This window comes from Odocoileus virginianus, unplaced genomic scaffold (assembly GCF_023699985.2).
Source record: "Odocoileus virginianus isolate 20LAN1187 ecotype Illinois unplaced genomic scaffold, Ovbor_1.2 Unplaced_Scaffold_1, whole genome shotgun sequence".
Classification (NCBI taxonomy): domain Eukaryota; kingdom Metazoa; phylum Chordata; class Mammalia; order Artiodactyla; family Cervidae; genus Odocoileus; species Odocoileus virginianus.
Window position 1 is genome coordinate 1,004,726 of NW_027224263.1, and position 12,445 is coordinate 1,017,170.

The window sequence follows — 12,445 nt, forward strand, 5'->3', positions numbered from 1 at the left end:
CCCAAAAGTGTGATTGTCCAGTCATATACTAAGTGTATGTTTAGTTTATTAAGAAACTTCCAGACTGCTTTCCATGAAAGTAGACTGTGGTTCACCGCTGTATCACTATCACCTGGAACAGCATCTGATGTAGAACAGGTGCTCAGTATTTCTTGGAGGAATAAAGGAAACCTAAATCAAACTCAAGTGTCCAAACTTAGGTGCAGAATAAAGAGCCTAATACTCCCCCATCTCTGTCCCAACTCTCATCCCAGTGCCCCCAACACCTCTTTGTCATGGCCAGGGTGCTCTCCTTCTCTTCCTTGTACATTTCTTAGTTCTCACCACCCTGTAGACTTTTATCCTTGTAATCCACATCTCTTGTAACACATGGCTCTTTCCTTGAATACCTGCCTTAAGACTTATGTCTTCCAAACATCTTTGCCTGACTAACCTCAAAGAGAGTTTCTAGTTCATTAATTTGTTCATCAAACATTTACTGAATGCCCACTCTTCCAGGCTGGGAATAAAGCAGTGCACAGGACAAACATGGTTCCTACCCTTGGAGAGCTTACATTCTAGTTCTTGGCCTTGTGCCCTCTACACCCTGCTGCTCCTGCTAAGTTGCTTCAGTCATGTCTGACTCTTTGCGACCCTGTGGACTGTAGCCCACCAGGCTCCTCTGTCCATGGAGATTCTCCAGGCAAGAATACTGGGAGTTGCCATTTCCTTCTCCAGGGGATCTTCCTGACCCAGGGATCAAACCCAGGTCTCCTGCATTGCAGGCAGATTCTTTACCATTGAGCCACCAGAGAAGCCCCTATAAACCTTAGAACATAGGAAAGTATGGGAGCACATATACACAGAAGTTATAGTCAAAACAGTTAGCAACCTATACAAGAAGGGCCTTCCAATGAGAATGTAAGCCAGCCACAGGCACTGGAGCAGAGTCTTGCAGGCCACCTAACTGACCGGTGTTAACCCTTTTTTAGTTGATCTTTTATAAAGAGGTTCCAGGGGAGAGATCAGGTGGCACCCAAAAAGCTTAGGGCACAGACTACTTATCAGTCAGTGGGCAAAAATCCCTCAATGTTTTACAACAGGTATGGCCATCCCAGCACGTCCCAACCAAATGTCAGCCTTGCAAACATGTATAATCAGTCCTCATTACTCACAGATTCCATATTTGCAAATTTGCCCACTTCCTAAAATTTATTTGTAACTCCAAAATCCAGACTTACAGTGCTTTCCTGGTCATTTGCTGACATCCACAGAGCGTGAAAAATTTGAGTCTCCCAATGTACATGTTCCCAGCTAAGGTCAGACAAAATGATGTTCTGTCTTGTTTAGTTGTCATGCAGAGTCGTCCTGAGGATGGAGATGATAGTGGGCAGTGCAGTGTAGTCCAGGAAACTCCGGCTCGGGGACAGTGGGATGGGGTTTGAATGCCAACTCTGATACCTGTTAGTGGGACGGCTTCAGGCAAGTCACTTAACACTTCAGAACCTAATTTTCTCCTGGTGAAATAAAGAAAATTGAATCTACCAGGATGAATTGTTTTTAGAATTTAAGATTATAATCTATGTGAGACACACACACACAATCCCCCTAGGAACAATTGTTCAGTATTCATTAGTTCAGTGTTCACACAACTGTTAATAACAAAAATCAAGTGAGAGAATCTTCTCTCTTACACTGAAGTGAAAGTTCCTTGAAGACCGCACCCCCCCAACATACATTCACTGTTGTAGCTCCTACATCACATAACAAGGTAGCACTTGATATCTCATGGGTGCATGAAGACTGCTTCTTCTCATCAAACTCTCATGTGCAGGCTTGACAGTCTCCCAAAAGACAGTCTCCTCCTGATAGGTTCACGTTGTGGCTCAAGAATCTGTAAATCCATGGCTGATTCATGTCAATGTATGGCAAAAACCACTACAATATTGTAAAGTAATTAGCCTCCAACTAATAAAAATAAATGGAAAAAAGTAGGATCCACAAGTAAGTAATTCTGATGCTCAGTAGAATCTGGGAAACATTGAACCAGACTATCTTTAAGGCTCCTGCCACTCGTACATTGTGTGGCTGGCAGTGGTCTAATGCAGTGGTTCTCTACCCTGGCTATACATTAGAACTTTCTGAGAACTCTTAAACATATTGATCCTTGGGCTCTAGCCACGACCAATTGAATTACAAGCTGTGGGGATGGAGCCCAGGTATTGATCTTTTGAAAAGGCTCCCCAAATGATTCTGATATGTAGCCAAGGTGCACAGTCTAATGTGTAGTCTCTTTCAGATGGCATTTTCTTTTTAAGAGAGTGACTCTTACCATAGCAGACCATTGGGGAGTGTTTTGAGCAACCATAGGGATCCTTTCCCAGGGACCCTCAAACAATATTGCATAGGTAGCCACTTATTAAGTCTATATGTATTTAAGAGTGTTCTTTAATCTTTGAGTGACCAACTATTCCCCATGATTGACTGAATATGTATTAATTTCGGTACCCTTAGACCTTGACACGTCATTTGTCCTCAATAAATATTTTAAAATAAAGTACTGACTGGTGACCTAGAACAGTCCTGGCAAAGCAAGTAGACAGTCCCTTCAAATGAAACTAGTTTTCTGGTTCTGAAAACAGCCTGTACCCAGAGAGTCTCAGTCCCCTCTGCTTGTCCAGAAAAAAGTCAAAATCACACGAACCACTGCAGAAGAACTAGTTTTCCATAGAGCTTCTTGAGTATAGGGCCTGGCAGACAGTAGGTACTCAAGTCCTATTTGCTGAATTGATTAATTAATTCAATACTAGCCCAGCAATCAATGATTATCTTCTCTTCTGTGCCTCCTCTGTGCTTGGTGCTAGGGGAGACACAGTAATGCAAAATATCATCTCTTCTTTTACAACATAGTTGGAGAGATGAGTGATGGCTATGTGGATTCACAAAGGAGGACTACGGGAAACCCAGGGAGGGGAATGGCAAGGTTGGGAAAGGATTCAGGACTAAGGTAGAATTTGAGCTGGGTTTTGGAGATGGCATTTATTGAGCAAGAGGGACACCAGGGAGCCCTGACTGGTGGGGATGGTGAAGAGACAGCATGACATAGGCACAGAAATGGGAAGAAGCTATGGGCAGAATAACTCGACTAGGTGATTAATGGGGAGTGAGGGTTATGTGTGGTTTGTGGGGGGCCTTGAAATCCAGGGAGAGGACATGTTCCCCTGTAGGCAGTCCTGAATGCAGGAAGGAAGGACCCCCAGGCCCCCTAACAGTGAGCCCCTGGAATCAAGATGGCCCTCCATAGTCCCAGGCTCCCACAATGGTTGCTATGGGAATTGCTTATAAGTAGGTTCAGGTGTCAAAGAAAATGAGGCAGCAGAAAGGGAAATCAGGAGGCTGTTAAAGCTTCAGGAACCTGAGCTCCATGTTCTTAAAATCCTTTCACAATTATCAAAGTGGGGCCCTATCGTACACTTAAAACATTCAGCTATATACCTGTCTTCAGCCAAGATATGTGAACACAACCCTGAAATCTGTACTAATAGAGTCACCAAATTAAAAAATGGTCAAAGAATCACCAGCTGCTGAATTCAGTCCTGAGGGAGAAGGCAGACTCTCTCCTCTATTGCTTATTCCACCGAGCTGCTGGCTTCATATTTACTTCAAGGGGCTTGCAATGGCCCCAGAGGTGCTTAGAAATTCTAGTCCTGTGTTTCAAGCCAAAATTCATTTTTGCCAGAAAGGGTGCCTGTTGCAAAATGAGACTTTCAGCTGCTTAGAGGAAAAATGGGGTCAGTCAAGAGCTCAGATGTCCCAGCTTTAAGGTACTCAATTAATCTATGCTTCATGGATTAGGACATTTTCAGCAATTCCTGGGCCCTACCCTCTCAGAGAGTCTGACCTTGAAGTCTTAAATGGGCTGAGAAATCTGTGTTTGTTTTGTTTTTGGCCATGCCACTCAGCTTGTGGGATCTTAGTTCCTGACCAGAGACTGAACCCTGGCAAATGACAGGACTGGACTTTCAGGGAATTCCCAAAGAAATCTGTGTTTTTATAAGCATTTCCTGGTGATTCTTAGCATCAGGTAAGGTTTAGAAACAGTGAGTGAGAGTATGCTAATGAGTTAGTACAGGAGTCTGTGAACTTCTTCTGTAAAGGACCATAAAGTAAATACTCTAGGCTTTGTGCTTCCCCAGGGATTCAGTGATAAAAAATCTGCCTGCAATGCAGGAGACATGCCACGAGTTCAATTCCTGGGTCAGGAAGATCCCCTGGAGAAGGAAATGCCAACCCACTCCAGTATTCTTACCTGGGAAATCCTATAGATAGAGAAGCCTGACAGACTGCAGTCCATGGGATCACAAAACAGTTGGACACAAAGGAAGTGACTTAGCACACATGCATGCAGACCATATGTGGTAGTACAGAAATAGCCATAGGCAATGCAGAAATGAAGAGAATGGCTGGGTTCTAATAAAGCTTTATTTACAAAAAACAAGTGGTAGACAGGAGCTGGCCCACACAGGCCCATAATCTGCTGGCCTCTAAAGTGTGTTCATTACTCCTTCCAGGTACCACATTTGAATTTGGGCCAGGGCCGTCCCAATTCTTAATACTTCAGTTCAGATGGGCCACTCTAGTATAAAGAACTTCAGGCCCCGTAGTTGCACTTTGAAGATGCTTTGGGACAGGGCAACCTTTGAGAGCCGCTCATATCACACTGCAAGGCAGGCGTCATCTGTGTCAAACCACAAGGCTAGACATGACTCCGTGACATATAGCAGCTGGCAATGAGTGAGTCACTGTCAGTGATCGAAGCTGAAGACCGAGAATAGGATGGAGTCTTAGAAACCAACAGGCAGGGGTCAGTGAGGAATGAGGCACAAACAAGCTGAAAATGGCTGTACAACAGACACTGGAAATGACTAAAATCCTTGAAAATACTGGCACTCCCACTTTCTGATTTTGCTCCTATAAATACCTGAATTTTTTGTTGTATCTCTAGGACAAGATCTAATCATGGACTTTTGTTAGAGATAGCAAAAAGGCCTTCCCACCTGCCTATAGGGTACCAGTTAGGGTTCTTTATTTGCCCAAATCCATTCACGGGAACCAAGATAGAACCAGACCATTGAAGAAAAGACCAGGAATGGACTTCCAGCTTCAGTCCACTGCAGGGGATTATATAGCTAATCCGAGACTCGGAAAATCTAGGTTCTCTGTTTTGCTCCACTACTCAATTATTTTGATATTTTGAATAAACCATAGCCTCTTCCCTGGGCTCCATTTCCTATATAAAAATGAAGGGCGGACTACATGGCCCATTCAGGTCTCTAGAGATGCCTCATTCCACACTGTGCATGAGGATATTCGAGGGCGACAGATGATCACAGAGAAAAGACAGGATGAGTGTTGGGTGGAACAAAGAGTTCCCCTACCTTGTATCTGGCACCTCCAGTGGAAATGGGACTACTGTGGAGACGAGTCAAGCAGAGCTGCCTGAACAGAGCTACAGATCTTTCTACCTCGCCCCTTCCGTTGCTCCTGCCATAGCCCACGCGCCTCCCCTCCCCCCCCCCCGCCCTGACCCCGCCCCCAGGATCTGAGCACCAAGCTGTGTAACACAAAGGCATTTCTGGACTCCTGTGAACAATCAATACTATAATCACTTTCTGCAACGATCTCCAGCCCTGGATCTCCTTGTGCTATATTGTCTGCTGCCAACAAATTTTCCCTGTGGCTCAGGATGAGAAGTCTAAGATTCCTTTAGCACAGTGGTTCCCAAACTTAGCTGTATTTTGAAATCATTCGAAGCTTAATACCTGGGCCTATCCTCAGGAATTTGACGTCATTGATCAGGGGTGGGGACTGGGTACTGGTGCTTTGTAAATCTCCCTCCGGTGTTTCTGCCCTCTAGCCAGGACGGAGACCCACTGCCTGAGGTTCGGCTGGACTTGGGTTGAACAGGTGGCTTTCTGCAATCTGCCCTCCGTGGGGAATGAGATTGTTGGCTCTGGAAGAGAACATAGCTGGGACCAGGGCCCAAGAGCTGATGAGGACGTTTGTTTCTGGTGTGTCTTTATCTTAGGGCCCTGCCCTCCTGTGGCTGATCTGGTAAATGAATCTCAACTACAGTACTAATGGCAGAAAATTGCTAAATGTATTGCCTTCCCACCTGGCAGGGACCCTTCAGGGCTGGGAACACAAAGGAATGCTTGATTCTAGGGCTCACAGGCTGCGTGCAAGGCTGGTAGTAGTGGTGGTTTGAAAGAGCCTCAAACCTGATTTCCTCCTTCCTTACTGGAGAGGTCGTGCTCAGAGAGGCAGCTGGGGGCTGCATCAGGTAGGGCCTTGTGCATGCATGCATGCTAAGTCATTTCAGTCGTGTCCAACTCCAGGGGATCTTCCCGACCCAGGGATCGAGACCTGTGACCTGTGTCTCTTATGTCTCCTGCATTGGCAGGCAGATTCTTTACCACTAGTGTCACCTGGGAAGTCCAGGCCTTCTAGGCCATGGCAAAAACTTTGGATTTTGTTCCACTGGAAGGTTTTGAACAGACAGGGTCTGACTTGCATTTTAAAAGGACGCCTCTGTCTGTTGTGTGGAAAATAGTACCAGAGGCTGGCGGCCGGAGGAGGGAGGCTAGTTTGGAGTCTCCTGCAAGAATACAGTTAAAACATGATGGAGGCTTGCGCCAGGATGGTAATAATGGTGCTGTGATGACAAGCGAGTAGATTCTGGCTAGATTCTGAAGATAGCACCAAGAAGTTATGTTGATGGATCGGTTGTGGGAGGTGAGAAAAAGAAAGGAGTCAACTGGAAGACTGGAGATGCCATCTACTGAGATGAGGAAAAGGACTTCCCTGGTGGCTCAGACAGTAAAGAATCTACCTGCAATGTGGGAGACCTGGGTTCAGTCCCTGGGTCAGGAAAGATCCCCTGGAGAAGGGCATGGCAACCCACTCCAGTATTCTTGCCTGGAGAATTCCATGGACAGAGAGCCTGGCAGGCTACAGTCCATGGGGTCACAAAGAGTTGGACATGACTGAGCAAAACTGTTCAAAGCCTTCCGGTGGAACAAGATCCAAAGTTTTTGCCATGGCTTACAAGGCCCTGGGCTTCCCAGGTGGCACTAGTGGTAAAGAACCTGCCTGCCAATGCAGGAGACATAAGAGATCCAGGTTTGATCCCTGGGTTGGGAAGATCCCCTGGAAGAGGGCATGATAACCCATTCCAATATTCTTGCCTGAGAAGCCCATGGACAGACGAGCCTAGCAGGCTACAGTCCGTAAGGTCACACAGAGTCGAACATGACCAGAATGACTTAGCATGCACGCATGGACGCACAAGGCCCTACCTGACACAGCCCCCAGCTCCCTCTCTGAGCACGACCTCTCCAGCTCTGCGCTCACTCAGCTGTGGCCACACTTGGCTTCCTGACTGTTCCGCATGCACCCCAGTCCTCCTCTCACCTCAGACACTTTCTTGTTCTTTCTGTTTGGAAGGCTCTTTCTCCATATATCCTCATGGTTGTCTCTCCCTCACTTCCTTCAGACCTTTGCTTAAATGTCACCTCCTGAAAGAGGTCTTCCCTGCCTGTCTTATCTAACACCCCCACCACTCTCACCCTCACGACTTCAATCTCTGCTGTAGTCCCTCAGTCTGCTCAATTTGTTCTCATAGCCCTTATTTTCCTCCTAACAGGTGTTTCAGTATTTCTTGTCTGTCTGTCTGTCCCTGCTATGATAAGCACTCCTCGAGGCCAGAGAGTTTTGTTAATCTTATTAAATGCTAGATACTCGTCATGTAGAACAGTGTTTGGCACAGAGTGGGCCCTCCCAAAATTTGTTACATGAATGAATAAATGCCCCAGAGACATGAGGGTACCCCTCACTAGGATTCCTGCATTTTCCCAATTCACAGTGCACCCGGGAAAGACTCAGTTTCCAGCATTTACTAACCATGTGTCCTGCTGAATTTGTGGGAGATTTCAAAAATGAGAGAGCCTAGCTGATTATTTGAGTGTCTCTTACAGAGTTGGATGAACAAAGTAGTAGAAAGCCTAGAACTAGGAAGCCAGGGCACCTGGGTAAAATCTCTAATGTCTCTTTTGTCAAATAGTGTAAAAACTGTGGATAAATCATTTTGGCATGCTAGGCCTCCTTTCTTTTGCATCTAAAATAATATTTTCTATGAACCTCCTTCCTAGGGGCAGGACATATCATTGAAATGAATAAGATTATTTCCGTAAATCCTTTGCAATGTTCATATTCAGATGTAATAAAAACCACCATTTAGGTATATCTCACATTAAGGAAACCAAATATATAAAATTTCAGTGTACGTTATTACAAAGAATTTTTGCAAACTCCCCTAGGCCTAGAGCATTAATAATGGGATTCAATTTACTCAAATTTGATTCATGCCCAGCTTACTCAGAACATACCAATCATCTGAGGAAGCACTTAGCACATTGCCTTGCACCTAGTAGGGAATCAATACTTATTTATTGGCTTATTGATCCACAAGGCAAAGGGGGGTACCCGTACTGAGACGTCTTAACTCCATGCAGCAAATGTCAGGTTTTCTCCAAGGATGGTGAACTCATCAGCCCTCTCTGTTTTTTCCAGTCCCCCAAATCTGCCTTTATCAGTGTGGCAAAGAAGGCCAAGCTGAGATCCAATCCTGTGAAGGTCCGATTTTCCGAGCAGGTGGCAGTTGGAGAAACAGATGCAGTAAGTGAGCTTTAGCCTCCTCCGCTCAGCCCTTGGCCAGAGTCAGCCAGGCCGTCAAAGTATCCCTCTGGGCCAGTTGCTCATCTGCCGCTCCTCAAAGTGGACAGCATTATGAAGGGGTTGGAAGGGGGACCTTGGGGCTCTCGGTGGGGAGCGAGTGAGCGGTGTGTGGCATCCAGAGAAGTCCTGGGCATCGTGGGGAGAAGGAATATATATCAATTCACTCAGAATCCTCATGGTACTTCAAGAAATTTACATCTCTAGCACAGTACTCAAAACAAGTGCTCCATAAACATCATTTGGCTACTTGATAGAAACAGGAAGGAAGTAGTGGTTTTCTGAAGATGCAGCGAAATTGAGCCCTTGGCATGTCGAAGTGATCCTGCAACTCCAGGTCTAAACTGGAGAAGACTGGGCAGTGAAGGGCAAAGCAGACTAGGGGAAATGATATAGACTCTCATTAAGTCACAGAACTTTTATTAATATTAGATGCCTGCTGTGTTCCCAGCACTACAAGGGATACAAAATAGATACCTGTTCCCTGCCTCTGGATTCCTCTCAGTGATGTTGGGAGGACAGGTGACTCAGATTGAGACAGTATAGAATCTACCACTGGGTGGTCGGGTTTTGAGGAGCAGGTGATGTTTGACCACCCATGCCATGCAGCAGCCAGTCTGGAGGGGTCATGGCCAGCCCACTGTCTTTCTCACTGCCTTGTGGGGTTAACATGAACTGAGCTGTCTGCTTCAGATAAGCAAATGAGAAGAGGCGGGTGGAGCACATAAAGGTGTGTGTTAGGCGGCCATGGATGATAACTCCAAATCCTCTAGGAGTCGGCAGAAGTTGGTGATATCCCTGGGGGTGGGTGGGAGGAGGCCAGCAGAGCTAACAGGTGCTGTGTGCTTTCACAGGCTGTCATGGACTGGGCTCTCGGAAGGCCCATGGCATTTCTGTAGTGAAGCACAGCTGCAGCTGAGACAAGGTAGGAGGCCCAGCCTGAGTGGAGAATCAGTGGGGCACCAGCACCCCTCTAGTTCTTTGAGGCAGAGCCACCCAGAGGACGGGATGGATAGAGGTCAGAGATGTCTTACCACTCAATTTCCCTGACCCTTATCCCCAAACTCTGCCAAGGACCTCCTCCCTCCCCATTTGAGGAAGACTGTGAAGCCCAAGGGACAACTGGGCCCCGCTGGCTAACCCATCTGAATAATTGGTTCCTGGGCTCCATGTCAGTCTCAGCAAAAAAGGTTGAGGAGAAGCAGGGGCCACAGAGAGGAAAGGGAGCTGTGTGGAGTCCTTGTGCATCAGCTGAGGTACAAGTCACTAAGGGTACATTTGTGTCCTGAACCCTGAACACCCAAAGGAAATGAGACCGAATTTGGAGAGTCTAGGTGGCGCTAGTGATAAAGAACCCACCTGCCAATGCAGGAGACATAAGAGATGTGGTTTGATCCCTGGGTCAGGAAGATCTCCTGGAGAAAGGGCATGGCAACCCACTCCAATTTTCTTGCCTGGAGAATCCCATGGACAGAGGAGCCTGGCGGGCTACAGTCCATAGGGTCGCAAAGAATCAGACAGGACTGAAGAGACTTAGCACACATGATAGACAGGTGCAGCTTCTCCCATCTCAGTGAAGTGAAAGTTGCTCAGTCATGTCTAACTCTTTGTGACCCTATGGACTATACAGTCCATGGATTCTCCAGGCCAGAATACTAGAGTGGGTAGCCTTTCCCTTCTCCAAGGGATCTTCCCAACCCAGGGATTGAACCCAGGTCTCCCACATTGCAGGTGGATTCTTTATCATCTGAGCCACAAGGGAAGCCCAAGAATACTGGAGTGGGTAGCCTATCCCTTCTCCAGCGGATCTTCCCAACCCAGGAATCAAACTGGGGTCTCCTGTGTTGCAGGCAGATTCTTTACCAACTGAGCTATCAACATCACAGAAAAACCCACCAAGGCCTGGTCACCCAGTGAAGAATCCTATCCCTCCTCCCCCTTCCATTCTTTCCCCACTTTTTTCTCCCCTTTATTTCTCTCCCTTGTGTTCTCCCCTCCACCATGACTCACCTTTCCATATGTCACATGTAGCCACAGGCAGAAGCAAGCCCCTACTCCAGACCAATCTAGACATAAATGCCCCAGAGTGGCTAGAACCCACCCCAGGTTACTCTGTTGCTCCTGGTCAGGTAAACCAGGGGTGGTGGGAGGCTCTTGTTTGGGAGAGACCTAGACATCAACCTTCCCACCCTAGCTGTGCTCAGGAAATAACCCGATGTCACAACACCCCCCTCCACCACTGCTGCCACCAGCGTGGACCATAGCAGCCTCCCCATTGTTTAGGTCCAGAGTGGGGGGTGCGGGGTGTCCAGGCCCAGGTGATTCCAGAATCCCTTTCTCTTGGTGTTCCAGACTTTATTAAGCAACAAGAGCAAAAATAAATCCTGTGGGCCTTCCTTGCCAACTCTGTCTTTAAGCAAAATCAATTAAGTAATTATCTGAGTCCAACCAGTGTGCTAAATAAAACCTGCCACCACGGAGCGTCATCATCCTGGGAATCTGGAGCCTCTGGGCTTGGTGGGAGCGAAGCATCTTGGGATCAGGGAGAGAACCAGGAAGTCACTTTTCAAACTTTAGATCTCATCACTCCCCGCTGTGGCTTGACTCCATCAGGAAATGATCTGATGTCACAACAGCGCTACCCCCTCCTCCTACCACACCCTGACCCAAGAGGACTTGCTTTATGTTTTTGTACTTGTCCATGACAGTCACTAGATCTGAACTGTTCTTGTCTGGCCTCTCTGATGGTCCACGCCTGCCATCTCCTTTACAATCAAAATCCAATTCACCTCATCTAGGAGACCTTAACTTATACCTTTTGGTTTGTTTTGGTTTTATTGTTCTCTAGTGGATCATGTGTGTGTGCCACATCACTGTAAGAGTGTAAGTCTTGGAGTTCCCTGGTGATTTAGTGGTTAAGAATCCACTTGCCGGTGCAGGGGTCACAGGTTCAATCCCTGGTCAGGGAGGATCCTACATCCCATGGAGAAACTCAGCCCATGCACCACCACTGCTGAGCCCATGCTCTGCAACAAGAGAAGTCACCACAACTAGAGAGTAGCCCCTGTTCACCAGCAACTAGAGAAAGGCTGCTTGCAGCAATAAAGACCCAGCACAGCCATAAATAAATAATTTTTTTAAAAAGAGTATAAAGCTAGACCCTGGTCCTCTTCTTTTGCTGTACCCCCACGAGGCTTAGTATAGTGCTGAGTGTATAGCAGAGGCTCAGAGAATTCAGGACACTGCATGTCTGAGGCAGCTTTTCAGGTCCTCTAGAACTGATGATGTTGGCCCAAGGAAATGGTTGAATTCCATAATGAGTCTAATCAAGTAAGCACATATTAAGCACCTCCTGCTCATATATTCAGCAGCCATTTATTGAGCACCATCTGTGTGCTGGGAACTCTGCTCAATGTCGGGGCCACAAAGATTGAGTAGGACATAGTCACTGGTTACAAAAGACACACATTCTTCAAAAAGAGAACTGGGACTTCCCTGGCAGTCTAGTGGTTAAGACTCCATGCTGCCAATGCGGGGGATGTGGGTTTCCCTTAGTCAGGGAACTAAGATCCCACATGCCACACAGTGTGGCCAAAAGATAAATAAATTATTTTTAAAAATGAATGCATAAGGAAATACTTAAATATTTAAGAGCACTTAGAGAGGTGTGTGA

At 46.7% G+C, this 12,445-nt stretch overlaps 1 protein-coding gene across 12 annotated transcripts in view; it reads left to right on the forward strand.

Annotated features, from left to right (window-relative positions):
- FRMPD3 (FERM and PDZ domain containing 3) overlaps positions 1-12,445 on the forward strand; it is a 143,954-nt gene that overhangs the window by 88,699 nt on the left and 42,810 nt on the right. For 7 of the 12 annotated variants that reach the window (XM_070462246.1, XM_070462247.1, XM_070462256.1 and 4 more), the window contains one exon: positions 8,611-8,715. The exons of 4 other annotated variants lie outside the window; for them this stretch is intronic. In XM_070462246.1, the coding sequence (XP_070318347.1) occupies positions 8,611-8,715 (105 nt within the window). Of the gene's footprint in view, positions 1-8,610; positions 8,716-9,626; positions 9,698-12,445 lie in introns of those variants that run through there. One more of the 12 variants, XM_070462249.1, reaches the window with a different exon arrangement.